The sequence below is a fragment of the Vigna angularis genome, chromosome 1 (genome assembly GCF_016808095.1).
Source record: "Vigna angularis cultivar LongXiaoDou No.4 chromosome 1, ASM1680809v1, whole genome shotgun sequence".
Taxonomy (NCBI): Eukaryota; Viridiplantae; Streptophyta; class Magnoliopsida; order Fabales; family Fabaceae; genus Vigna; species Vigna angularis.
In genome coordinates, this window is record NC_068970.1 from 13,148,340 (window position 1) to 13,162,219 (window position 13,880).

The window sequence follows — 13,880 nt, forward strand, 5'->3', positions numbered from 1 at the left end:
TAATAATAATTAGGTATGGCCCATTAAAGTTGCTTTGGTTTGTGGTGCATCTAACAGTGGAGGTAGCTCCATAATCTTAAAGTCAGTTCCCTAGGACCGTATGAAATGCAATTAATAATATGAGCAGAGGAAAGTAAAAGCAGACAGATATCCCCAGGGAAGACCCTAATCATAAGCTGTTTCAACACAAATAGGATCACTATAACCATGCTTTAAGCTTTAATTCCAAACTTCACCACACACTCATTAAACTATTTTAACTCCCTTAACTTCCACCATTTCAAAATTCTCCAAATTGGAAAACCATCATTGACGGGACACTTATTTTAAGGACATGTCCCACATTTTAAGGCCTTCAACCTTTTAAAAGACTCCTTAGCCAGAAGGGTCTTATCTATACATTGCTTTTAAGTCAAATCTAATTTAAATTCCGTTAATAAATATGTTAATAATGATTTCTGTAAACATATTCGATTAGGTGGGTGGGGGGATTTATAATATGTAGAGGAAACTCACATTTGACTGGTGATTACGAGAAATTCAACTATATAATAAGAGGTCTCATTCCTTAAGATGGTAGGTTGAAGGTGATACGAAATCTCTTACATATAAGTTACCTTATGAGTCAAATTCTTATATAGTAAATAAATAAAAAAGTAATGAATTTTTAATATAATTAAGTTCGGAGTTGAAAATTTGTCTCAGTTCGGAAAAACAAAACTTCAAAGATACTTCTTAAAGTTTTCAACAATTAAACAAGTCTTAATCGGAGTGATTACTTAAAAAAGATTAAATCGAGTTGAGACCAGTTTACTAAGTAATTAATGCCTTACATTGGAGAATTTATTAAGTATTGTGACTCTAAAGTTGTATCGAAAACCCCCATTCATAGTTGTTTATTTATTAAATTAAAGGGAGAGAGTTAAAGAAATAAATTGAATTGAATAACCAAAAAGAAAAAGGCAAAGGAGAACTTGAATTTTGATTAAATAGCTTGAAACAAAAGATATGGTAGTTTGTAGTAAAAAGTGGAATGTAAATGTTTGGGTGTGTATTCTTATTCTGATTAGTTGGGTGCCGTATATTAATTAGGAATAATGATATTTTAACAACATTTTTTTTATAATATTTTAAGATTAATGTTATTTTGTGATTAATTTAAAATTATTTTAAAATCAATAATAATAATTATAAGTCTAGTTATATTAAAATGTTGTGGAAGTATATGATTATCCATTAATCAGTGCAAAAGTCTTGTGGAGCGTGGAATGAAGAAGAAGAAGAATCCATGACATAAATGTTGGGTAATAATTTTTGTTCTGTGCATAGGTATTCCACAGTGTGTGGACAGTCCTTTGTGAGGTAAAAGTAAATTTGGAAAATGAGACCCCACCTATTCGGGGTCTGGGTCTATTTTTTGTGCTGGTGCTAGTTTTGATGGTATGGTGAGGGAGCATAAAATTAAAATCACTATACTCTCTTTCTCTTTCTCTTTCTCTCTCCTCTCTCTGTGGTTATGAGCAGTGGAAGGAGTTGTTTATAATTTGAAAACTTGAAGGCAGGCCACAAAGTAGTAGGGTGTTCTTCTTTGTAGTTCTTCTGTTTTGTATGGACATGAAGGGATATTCAGTTTCCTGGACAAAACATAAGAAAGAGCCATATTTTTCAGCTCGTCACACAAGAAGACAAGAACAATGCATACAAGCAAATGATGATACCCCAGAAGAAACAAGTTTACTAAATCATTCCCTCAAATTGGCTCTTTCCACTTCCCAAAATACTCTACTGCCTACGCTACCTGCCTTTGTTGCTTTCCTCCTACTTGTTACTTCAATTGGCACAGCATTTTCTCACCCCATTGCCTCCAATTCACCATTGCCATCATCACCCTCTCACCCCACTGTTAACAACACTTTCAGACCACCTCCGCTGTTGAAAAAGTTGAGGAGAATCAGAGCTCACCTCAACAAGATTAACAAGCCTCCTGTTAAAACAATTCAGGCATTTTTTTTCTTTGCCTTTACAATCTCTTACAATCACACTACTGCATTCCCCTTCTCCCCATTCAATGATCTATGTTTCTGTTCCTTTCTTGCAGAGTCCAGATGGGGATTTCATAGATTGTGTTTTGTCTCATCAGCAACCTGCTTTTGACCACCCTCTGCTCAGAGGGCAAAGACCATTGGTAATTTCATCTAACTCAACCTAAGGAATATGACTTTCCTTTGAATTCATAAACGCATCCACATTCCTCTGGAGAAGGTGGAATTCCTATTTAGCCAGTACTCATCTTTTAGTCTAAAGGTTTGATTTTTTGGATTGAATTTTATTTGAGACTGAGAAAGTAAGAGGCTTAAGGTTTGCAGGATCCACCGGAAAGGCCAAAGGGCCACCCCAATGGGGAAAAAGTCATAGAGAGCTTTCAGCTTTGGACCGATTCTGGTGAAATATGCCCTGAAGGAACTGTTCCGATCAGAAGAACAACTGAACAAGATTTTCTACGAGCAAGCTCCATCAGAAGATTTGGAAGAAAAGTACGGAGGGACTCAACTGGCACTGGTCATGAGGTTAGTGCTTACAAACGTAATTTGCTTCTTGAAATTTCATTGTCAATTCAATCCTTTTCCGGCTACTGTTTACGTTTCTCACAATGCTTTAATTTCAAAGGAAACTCTCCGCTCTTATTTTCTCAGCATTGCGGTCATTTCAACCGTTTTTCTTTACCATAAAGAAAAGAACAACCCTGTTTTTCTTTATTCATCAAAATTAAACATGGATTGCAAAAACGAAGACATTGAAGGGACTCCACTTTCCAAAGTTTGCCCCCCAGGTGCACAAAAAAGTAACGTGGAAATCATTATGCCGCATGCAATTTTTTTCCAGAGGGAGCTAAAAATTGAAAAGAATAAAAGTCCGAAGCACACTTTAGGAAAAATCGTTCATTCTTATGCACGCATATGTGTAGCTTCTGCCGTAATTTTTATTTTTTGACACACATCCTGTTGCAGCATGCAGTTGTTTCTGTAAACGGAGATCAATACTACGGAGCAAAAGCAAGCATAAATGTATGGACACCCAGCGTAACCGATCCATACGAATTCAGTTTGTCACAGATATGGGTTATTGCTGGATCTTTTGGCAATGATCTGAATACCATAGAAGCTGGATGGCAGGTATGTCAACATCTACTTGTCCAAAAATTCACATCCATCCAATTTTTGTAGTGAAGGTGTTGGAGAATGTACTAGGATTACATTTGTCTTTATCATTTGCTTTGGTTTTCAGTCCTTCGAGTTCTAGCTAAGTAACAAGCATACTTTTCTTCAGGTAAGTCCTGAGCTATACGGAGACAACTATCCTAGGTTCTTCACTTATTGGACAGTAAGTAATGCACGTTTCTTTTTTCTTCTTCTGTTTCTTTTTTACCCTCATTTCTTTAACATCTTACAATATGTGCTATCTGACAGACGGATGCATATCAAGCAACTGGATGCTACAATTTACTATGTTCAGGATTTGTCCAAACTAACAACAGGATAGCAATAGGGGCTGCAATCTCCCCAAGATCCATCTACAATGCCAGACAATTTGATATTGGCTTAATGGTTTGGAAGGTGAGTCTTTTTCTTTTTTTTTTTCCTTTTTCCACAAAACAATTCATCAACTAAAGTCAACCAAAAAGAAAACACCAATTAAGGAGAAAATAGGGTCCTTTAACACAAAAGGCTCAACGGTTTAGATGGTGGTTTGTTGTTAATTGGAGCTTTATACTTTTTCAAACCGTTATTTGCTTCATTTCACAACTTGTTAATTACTTTGAGAAAAAGAAAGGTTAAACATGCATAATCAAAGTAAGAGTAAAGAAAATCATATCCAAGTGAGGCAATAATTCGTTTACTTCTTTTCTGACCCTTTTCTTTTGAATTTTCTGCATGTTATTGTTATTCAAATGGAAGATTCCCTTGCTTTCCTTGTACTAGTGTCCTTCATGGGGTCAGCTCTAGCTGAGCCTTTTCCTTTCCTTCCTTTATTAAAGCAATATTTCGCGGCTCAGGTTTTTCTTTTTTATTGTGGTTTTGCTCTAACTGGCATCTCGATTTGTCTCACCACTTCTTTTTCCTCAGTTTTACTCTCCTCCAATAATATCATTAATAATGGTAATCAACCACTTTATACTACTGAGACACGCATTGATTAATTATCCCGTAAGGGGAAATTTTTGGTGTTTGCATTTATGCCAACACATTAATGTAGGTTAGACAGTTGGAGTCAAGCTGTAACATACTAACATGCATTTTCTTTTGCTCAAATAATTCTAAGATACCATAATGAAATTCTGTGTGTATAGGACCCAAAGCATGGACATTGGTGGCTGGAATTTGGGTCGGGGCTACTTGTTGGGTACTGGCCAGCATACTTGTTCAGTCACTTGAGAAACCATGCTAGCATGGTACAATTTGGAGGAGAAATAGTGAATTCTCGTTCAAGGGGCTACCACACTGGCACTCAAATGGGTAGTGGCCATTTTGCAGAAGAAGGGTTTAGAAAAGCAGCCTATTTTAGAAATTTGCAAGTTGTGGATTGGGACAATAACTTGCTTCCTCTTTCAAATATTCACCAATTGGCTGACCATTCTAATTGCTATGACATTAGGGTTGGATCAAACAATGTTTGGGGAACTTACTTTTATTATGGAGGTCCTGGAAGGAACGTGAGATGTCCATGAAGATTATATATATATATTTATATATAGTTCCTATTACACAGGCTTCTCTGCTCTAAATATATGATATTCTTTTTTTTTATCCCACTTTTTCCCTTTCTTTTGGGGATTTTTGGTTTCATTATAAGCTTCACATGGTTTGGCTATATTTGTTAATTTTGGTTTTGGGTTAACAGGTTAGAGACAGTTTGTTCCGTTGTTAGAGATTATGTAAATCCACCAAAAATATGTTGTCAGTTTATAACATTAAATTCACGAGTTCTGCATTCTTCAATTCTTGTTTCTTTCCCCTTTGCATTTCAAATAAACTCGAGCCTTGCGCGGGTTATAGTTGACTTTCAATTGGTCAATAAAACTTTAATGCAACTTGTCTTTCCCAGATGGAAACATAGTTTTTCAGGTTTCCTAGTCAAAATCCAGTGAGAATTATATTTTACTGCTAATGAATCCGTCATAGGTGGTTTTGCATGTGGGGGAGCTACAAAGAAGAAAAGTACAAACATATCTCCAAGACTAAGGTGTCTTGTTCTTTTTAGTGGATTTGAGGGGATTTGAAGATAAATTTTTTTGTCGTTTATTTGAGTGAATTTGGAGGTAAATGAGAGTGAATTTGGAAATAAATGTTTTTAATTTGTCACGTTAATACAATTCTATACTAATTCTCACAAATTTTATTTCCAAATTCACTTTCATTTACTTCTAAATTTAGTCAAATAAACGACAAAAAATTTTATCTTCAAATCCTCTCAAATTCACTCCCTTAAATCCACTCAAAAGATAAATGCGTTTAACAGTATCTTCCCTAGCATTACTAAGCACATATTTATTAACTATCATGAATCTTCTATCTTCTTGGTAAATAAAAAGAGAATATTTAATGTATACGCAGTGTCCCCATTTAATTTTGCACTGCAAATAAAATAATTGGATGAACACTAATACAGTGAAACCAAGAACAGTTAACAGTGAACCATGTTTTCCCACGAGTAAACTTGAAAAAAAAGGCTTAAGATACTGCATATTGGGAAATACAACGTGCAGCAAACCTTTTTTTTTCTCATTTGAATATTGAGTAGGACATGAGATAATATAATAATAAGTTTTTAAAGAGGAGTTTCCTTGGGAAATTAAGTGTCAATGTGATATGAATTCAACTATGACACTATATTTAAAGCTAAAATTTTAAGATAATGAGTTTGTAGTATTTTATATCATTTTTAGTTAATGTGAAACTTACATTCTAACTTGTATTTTTAATAATCTTTCTTTCAATGATAAGTATCTTTTACATTGTTACACTCTTAATTAACCACGAGTATCCTTTTTGTATTACTATTAATTTTAACATAACATGTTTACATACAACTATTATTAAGAAAACTTTCGATACAGAAACTATATTGTAGTTATGTAGATTGATTATCATTGAATTTTATATCATTGGTGATCTTTCGATGGAACTATTTACTAGAGAGTATAACACCAATGAAATAAGTCTAAAAAGTTGATATTATTTCTAATTCAAAACTTTAAAAGAAATAAATTTATGAATTTTGATCCTATGAGAGAGTCTAGATTCTAAGTGACAATATCCATCCTGAGAGTTAATATATAAATAAGAGGTTTTTGAAGGAAAAAAATGCTTGAAAGCTAACGGTCAATGTCACGATTTTATTAAATCTTAGACGATCCGAAAGTAGACAAGAAGAGAAAAGAAGGGAGCACATGGGTCTTGAGAAAATAAGTTAATGGTGTTGGTAGGCTAGCATTAGGTATTTGCATCCTAGTGTCGAAATGGATGTTGGTGGAAGTGTGAAGTGACACAAGATATGGATCTTTTGTTTTCAAAACAATAATGATAATACTATTGTGAAGAGTAGAATTGTAAGGCCAGAATAGTAAGTAAGGCTTCCTTGCGTGACAACAAAGCGATCCCCACCACATTCGATTAAAGAATAAAGGACAGTGATGGTCTACACTACACGGGAATCCAGAAGCGTATTATGGAAGGATATGCAAGCAAATGGAACAAACAATTCTTTTTACTACCAGTTAGGCCTTCTTCTGCCTCAATCTGGAAATCCTTATCAAAACATCCTTTGCATATGAAGCAAGAGATGTAGTGTCAACAGAGCCAATTTGAGGGAATGTATTTGTTTTCACAACAAAAAACCAACTGCTACAACTCTGGTTGGCAGTTGCACTGTCCCTTTCCGTACAGTCATGTTTCTCACTTATAAAATTACACTCAACATACTGTGTTTATTTATACATGATAAATGTGAGTAAACATGGGTATTTTATTTATTACATCGTCACAAATTTCATTCTCTGTTTGTTTCCCACTGACGTTTATGCAGAGAAAAAAAATAGATGCTTCATAAGATAAGATTTGTGCAATCACTTTTGTTTATAATAGTATCTAAATTCTTACTTATGTAATGTATTGGTCCATTGAGTGTCTGAATTCTCAACTGCAACTTAAACATGTGATAAGGTATTGAGTTAATTTGCAAGTGTTATTGAGTATTGATATTTACTTAATCTTTTTATGAGCTTCCAAAATTAAACTTTACCTATGTAAAATGGTGTTTATGTCGTATATAAGTTGAGGTACAGTTTTATTAACATAGATAATAACTCAATCCAAAAGAAACAAAACAAAGAAGGTGGTACACCATCCACAACCATAGTTTCTAATGAAAAGTGAACGTCAAAAGGCTCCAGCTATGATGCGAGACACTGCTGCAAAAACATGTCTGGAGGAACACTCACCAATGCATTAGCCAAAACATTTATTCTGAATCACATTGTAATTATACGCTGCCTAAAATATATAAAATCGACAACATAAAGCAAAAATATTTAAATAAATTAAACATTCAATGTTTCGGAAGTTAATATCATCACTTAATGAGCAGTAGTACCATTATTTAGTTTTTTTTAGTATTTTGTTTATATTTATGTAAATTTAAAAAAGGAAAAGAAAAATATAATGATTAGTATGTGAAGTGACATGAGAACGCCTTTTTGAGACAGGTGCATCATGTATGTTTGATATGGATATGGCGCCTTTGTTTTTAGAGTGGTCCTTAGTTCTTAACTTTGGACATTTGTTCGTATTGAAGATTATGTGCTATTACACAAAAATCCTTCTCACCTTTAAATTTAATAATTATACTTAACAACTAACAATGTGGTAATCACTATTCAATTCTACGTACTTTTACGCAAGTTGTTTTCGCTTGGTTCCTTATATTCTTCAATGAAACATAGACAATGTTTTTATATGTTCTTTTAAGATTAAATATGTTTTGAGTTTTTAATTTTTAATTTAGAATTGAATTTTGTTTTTATTTTTTATATATAATTTAGTTTTCCAACTTTAAAAATGATAGTTTTTATAGTGTAAGTATGTTAATTTTCTGTATGTGACAAACAACAATTGATTCAGAATAAAATTTAAATAGTTTACAACGTTTGACAACTTCCTCAAATGTCAATTCGTTATTTAACTGGTAAAAAAATCTAACATAAGTTAAAACAACTATATTAATTTACTTTTAAAATTTAAAAATCAAAATATATCTAAGTTTAGAAAAATAATAAATTATTTAACAAACAATAACAAATTTACCAAGCATCACATTAAAATTAATTTATTTTTTAACTTATCTTTTTCTAAAAAAAATCATACTTTTTTTTAGTTTAAATTTTCCTATTACTATACTAATCAGTTCTTGAATTTCTCATAAAACAGAATTAATTCATAAACATATATAAAGATAAATCACAAAATTTTACATTCTTATTATTATAAGCACGTATACTTAAAATACAACATTTTATTCGTATATGTAATTCATTATAACATATATCAAGATGTTTATGTTGAAATATTCATGCATAAATTTTACTTAAGAAACCATCATTTTATCTCGTGTTTGCTTTTAAAGAAGTGCAGTGAAATGGGAACGCGGATTTACGATTAATCCCTTTTCCATTATACTAGCAAAAGTGAAAAAAAAAAAAAATTAAAGAGAAAGCCTCGTCGTATTGCTGATATTGCTGAATTTGTTTATTTGTACGTGCCAAATGGGAACTATCCCATCGTTGACCCACACAAACTACGGGGGTTAAGCAAGATGAGTTAACCAATGAACTAAAATACTTCAACCATCACACATTTTTTTTTTTCTCGAACTTATATGGCGGTCAGCATGGCCTATCTTGTATTGTCATTCTATTTTTCAGGATGTATATTTACAATTTAGAAAGCCCGTTTGAAATATTAACAGGTGTAGAAAGAGAAGCTCTTCCTTATGCTTATGTATAGGCCCAATAGTTATGGGTATTCTTCGACCCACTTAGAAGAAGCAGAACTAATGGGCCGAGACCAAAAGTGCAAGCTGCTCTATAGTATTCCTGAATGACTTAACTCCCTTTCTGACAACCTTATTAGTTATTAAGTCATGCCCTGTTTATATAGCATCTAAAGCAACCCATAAATTACGTCTCATCTTTCTTAACATTCACAGACCTAATAATTTTATGCCACTGTCCTAATACCAAACAAAAATAAAAGGTTTTTTCTATACTCCAGGAACAACGACACATTATCACAGATAGGCCCAGTCCAATTTATGTCAAAGCCCAAATTGAATTTTAGGCTGAGACGTTTTTAACTTAATTAAAATTATTTACTAAAAACATTATTAATTTGTTTGATGTATATGTTTAAGGAATTTTAAGGTGTAAAACCACTTCTTAAATTATTATATCAATTTTATTTCATATTTCCTTAATTGGTAATAAAAATATTCTATTTAATCTTTGTTTTGATATTATTGAATTCTTATTAAAAATAAATTATTTAGATTTTGAAACACTTTCCATTCTAAAATAATAAGATTTTGGTTGAAATGTTTCACAGACATTATATACATTTGGCATGTATGATGATCAAAATGTTGATCACTTTGTTTAATCCAAAATTCGCTTAAATAAGAAAGGTATATATTTTAGTTAAAATTAATAAAATAACAAAGAAAAACAATGAAATGTTAGAATCGAGTCTACTATCTAAAATTAGGTCGAAATTTTGCAAAAGTCGAACAATTTTTTTTTCAACGTAAACCATGAAGGAAGTAAATATGATCCAAATATAGTGTGTCGCATCTATTTCATATAAAAACTAGCTGCTTATGTGTTATTATATGTGACTTTATAGTGTCTATATAATTCACAATACTCACTTAGACGATGAACTTCTAATAAAATTTTAGGAGAAAAACATTTGTTTTAACACTACTTGTATGCTAATTACTATTTTGTTATTTATAAGTAACATTTACTAATATTTAACGATTAATGTTTTAGAACATACAAAATGTCTTAAGACCATGTCTAACTCAACGTTGGATAGATACTCATTAGGACAAAAATACATGAATAATCACGAAATTGAGGGAAAAAAATATTTTTACACACTTCAAAGAAAGAAAAAAAAAATCCTAATTTATATTTTTATTCATATTTTTTTGCGTATGATAAAATCATTGAGTTGATATATACATAGAGGGTATGAGGTAACATCATAAAAGGTATGGAAGAGTATATTTCACAAAAGGATTCCTCGTTTACAGTTCATCACATCGATTAGGTTAAGTGAATATATAGATTAGTTTAAGTTTTAGTCATTGAAGAATATATAAACCAAATAAAAACATGTAAAAAGTGAGAATAATACCATTTGAGAAAACTCAAATGATTATAAGATAAACCAAAAAATGTAAAATAAATAATAATCCTATTATTTTTTCCGTATTATATTTTTTGCAATTTTTTTATAATGTTTATACTTTTATTCTTGGTTATACTGACAAAAAGACCTTTTACATATATATTATTTTATATTTTCTTTTGTTTGTTATATATAAAAAATAATGTCTGAAGACGTAAATTTACGTCTTTTACATTTCTAACATATGTAAATTTATCTTTAATATAAAAGCAACAAATCATAAATTCTTTTTTTTTTAAATTTGTACCAAATTTTTTCTTTTTTAAGTAGTAGAAAAAGAATAAGAATAGTATGAAGAAGGAAAAGAAGAAATTTGGTGTAGATTTGAGAAAAAAAAAATTAGGATCTATTCCTTTTGTAACAAAGGTAAAGTTATATATGTAAGTAATTACGTCTGACCTACAATATATGAAAAAAACTTAAAATAACATAAGTAAAAAGTCTTTTTTTATTAGTGTAACCTAGAAAATAAGTATAAAAATTATAGAAAAATGACAAAAAATATAATGTTGAACAATGAATAATATTATTATTTATTTTTTAGTCTTTCTTATAAAAGAAAAGTTGCCCAGAAGCAATGATCTAAAAGTGATTCTAAGTGAGAGAGTCCAATTTTGTGATCCAACAAACCTAAATGCATGCTTCTTTCAAATTTATGACATGAAATTGATGAATAATCTATGACCAATGACTCTTATCTTCCACCTTGAAAAACATACTCATCAAATATAATGGTTATCAGGTTAGGGATCATAATTTGCTGGTGTTACTGTATAAAGTTGGATGCAAAATACTCCAAATCATTTTTATCAGGTTAGGGATCATAATTTGCTGGTTTTAATACTCCAAATCATTTTTATCATAGCACATCCGTTAAACGAATAATGTGGTTTAAAAAAATAGATAGATTAGTTAACTTATATAGATTTTTAAAAATGATATTGACTTGTAATAAACATATAATTTCTGTGTGCAGATAAAAAATAATTAATTAGAAAAATATAAGTAAAACTAAATAAATGTATGAATGAAAATACAGAGTATATTATAAATAGTACTCTGTCATTAATAAATCAATGTAACGTTTATTAGATGTAAGGTGAGGTTCCACTTGGGGTAAATTTGATATTCCATAAAAATGTGAAAGAATTTCCTCTTTTTTTTCTTAGCTATTGATAAATTAACTTGTTTTTATTTTCTTTAAAATTGAAATTCCTCCCTCCTCTCTCTTTATGGCAAATGTGAAATCCCTTTAGTAGATAATAAATTTGTATTAGTCACTGGATAAATTATTTGGAGTTGTGGACTTTATTGATAAGAATGACGGTAATATATATGATTTTCTTAAAAGACTAATATTGATTATGAAAAAATGTAAAATACGGAGAATAAAGTAAGGATCGTTTACTATAAATATTTATTAATTTTAAAGATTATAACAATAATTCAAAACTTACATGGAAGAACGTCATCTAGTGATATGTTTTACTTATTTTTATTTTATCTTTTTTGTTTAGCATGTCATCTTATATGTATGATTTTGTAATGTATCAAAAATTTTCTTGTTAGACTCGTGAATTTAAAGATGTTATTGATCTTCTCTACGCCAAATGATATCTTTCTGAGTTTTAGAGAAATGTAAAGGACTCAATGACATGATCATTGAGTTGATAAGTAAGTAATTGATCTTTTTATATTTTATTGAATTCAATTTACCTAATAATTTTACAAATATTAGAGGTAGGAAGCAGTGATGTACGTTTTTGCAACACCAACTTCTGGTTCATGTTTTTGTGATGCAATATTAAAATAAAATATTTCGAAGGTAATTGATGTTGTATACTAATATCAAATAAATTTATTAATTTCACATGTTTTAGGTATTAATATATAGGCTTAATACCTTTTTGATCTCTCGAAAAATACTTTTTTAAAAAAGTTTGAAATGATCCCAACTTGTGAAAAATCGGGTCAAGTTAATCCTTTTTTATTACGACTTCAAAATTTTAACGGTACAACTGCCTCGTTGGCCAAAACTTAATGAACTATCCTATTTTTCTCATACGTAGAATACAATGTGTCAATTTTGAATTTTAAAAACACAAATTGCTTACCACATCAGTTTCATCTTCCACCTCTAGTGTAAAACCCATGAAAAATATTTACCTTAATAGTAACAATTTTATTACTAGATTTCTTTGTGAATGGAAAATATAATAAGTTTATGTAAAAAATAAAATATGGAAAGCTGGTAGAAAATTGTGGTGATTTCAAAAAGATGGATTCGAACTCTCTTCTACCTTTTTGTTAAAAAATAATAATAATAAAAAAAAATTCTCAGCAAGAGATTAAGTCTGGAATAGAGGTAGGGGAGCTAACATTTCTAAGCTTTTATATTATGATTTAGTATTGTTTTATTACTATTCATGAAATTATGTGTGAATACTGTTAATGAAAAATATAGGTGCATACTGTATATCTATATATAGTGAATTTCTGTGCTAATATTATATGCTGTTATTTTGAATCTGTAAATAAGAAAATTGTTAAAACTAATTGAGGAACACTTTGGTTAAGGAAAGACTTGGTACTTAAGTTGTCCATTGTGACACACCTCTCTTTCCTGGAAGTCTACTCGACAAGTTTTTAACTTAAATCTTGTTGAACAGATTATGTACTATTAAATTATTGTGCAATATATCTTGTTGGAATGAAAATTTCTCATGAATTCATGTTATTGTGGTAGATATGGAATTATGAATTATAATTGTGATGGTAGGATAAAGGAATCTTAAAAACCGGAGTTGGTACATCCCTGATCATAAAGCAGCCCTGGTCAAATCCAGTAAGTTGTGACTAGTCATATGTACTGGCGTTTATGGTGAGTTTGATTCATCAAACATTTGATTCTTCTCCGGTGACCATTTATGGTGATATTTTAGTATTGTTAATTTATTTTGTGATATATTCATTTTGTATGATTTCTACAATGATTGGATTTTATTGGATTTGAATTTATGCATCTGAACATGATATGAGTATTATGGGGAGATTTTGTAAGGGTATAATGTGAGTTGAGGAATATGAGCATGGTATGAGTCTCGTGGAGAGATTCAGTAATGATATGGTATTTGAGTATATGTTGATGTTGAGGGTCCTGTAGTTGGAGGTTATCCTGATACTCTAATAATCATCCAGTCTCAAGTAGAGAAGGATGAATTATGTGGTGAGAGGGGCATGAGGTCCTGGTCTATGTGCCGATTTTGAACATAGTGTTGAGGACTAACCTTGTGGATGGTATGGAGTATTTTGGAAGTGTATTTGTAAGAAGTAGAAGTCATCACAAGTGCATAA

General features: G+C 30.7%; 1 protein-coding gene across 1 annotated transcript; it reads left to right on the forward strand.

The window, feature by feature from the left end:
- Positions 1 to 1,440: 1,440 nt before the first annotated feature.
- On the forward strand, positions 1,441 to 4,997 carry LOC108323924 (uncharacterized). The gene is made up of 7 exons (XM_017556757.2): positions 1,441 to 2,001; positions 2,099 to 2,185; positions 2,367 to 2,567; positions 3,009 to 3,173; positions 3,328 to 3,381; positions 3,468 to 3,614; positions 4,349 to 4,997. The coding sequence occupies exons 1-7, from the start codon at positions 1,609 to 1,611 to the stop codon at positions 4,724 to 4,726; spliced, it is 1,425 nt and encodes a 474-aa protein (XP_017412246.1). The 5' UTR covers positions 1,441 to 1,608; the 3' UTR covers positions 4,727 to 4,997.
- Positions 4,998 to 13,880: the final 8,883 nt, after the last annotated feature.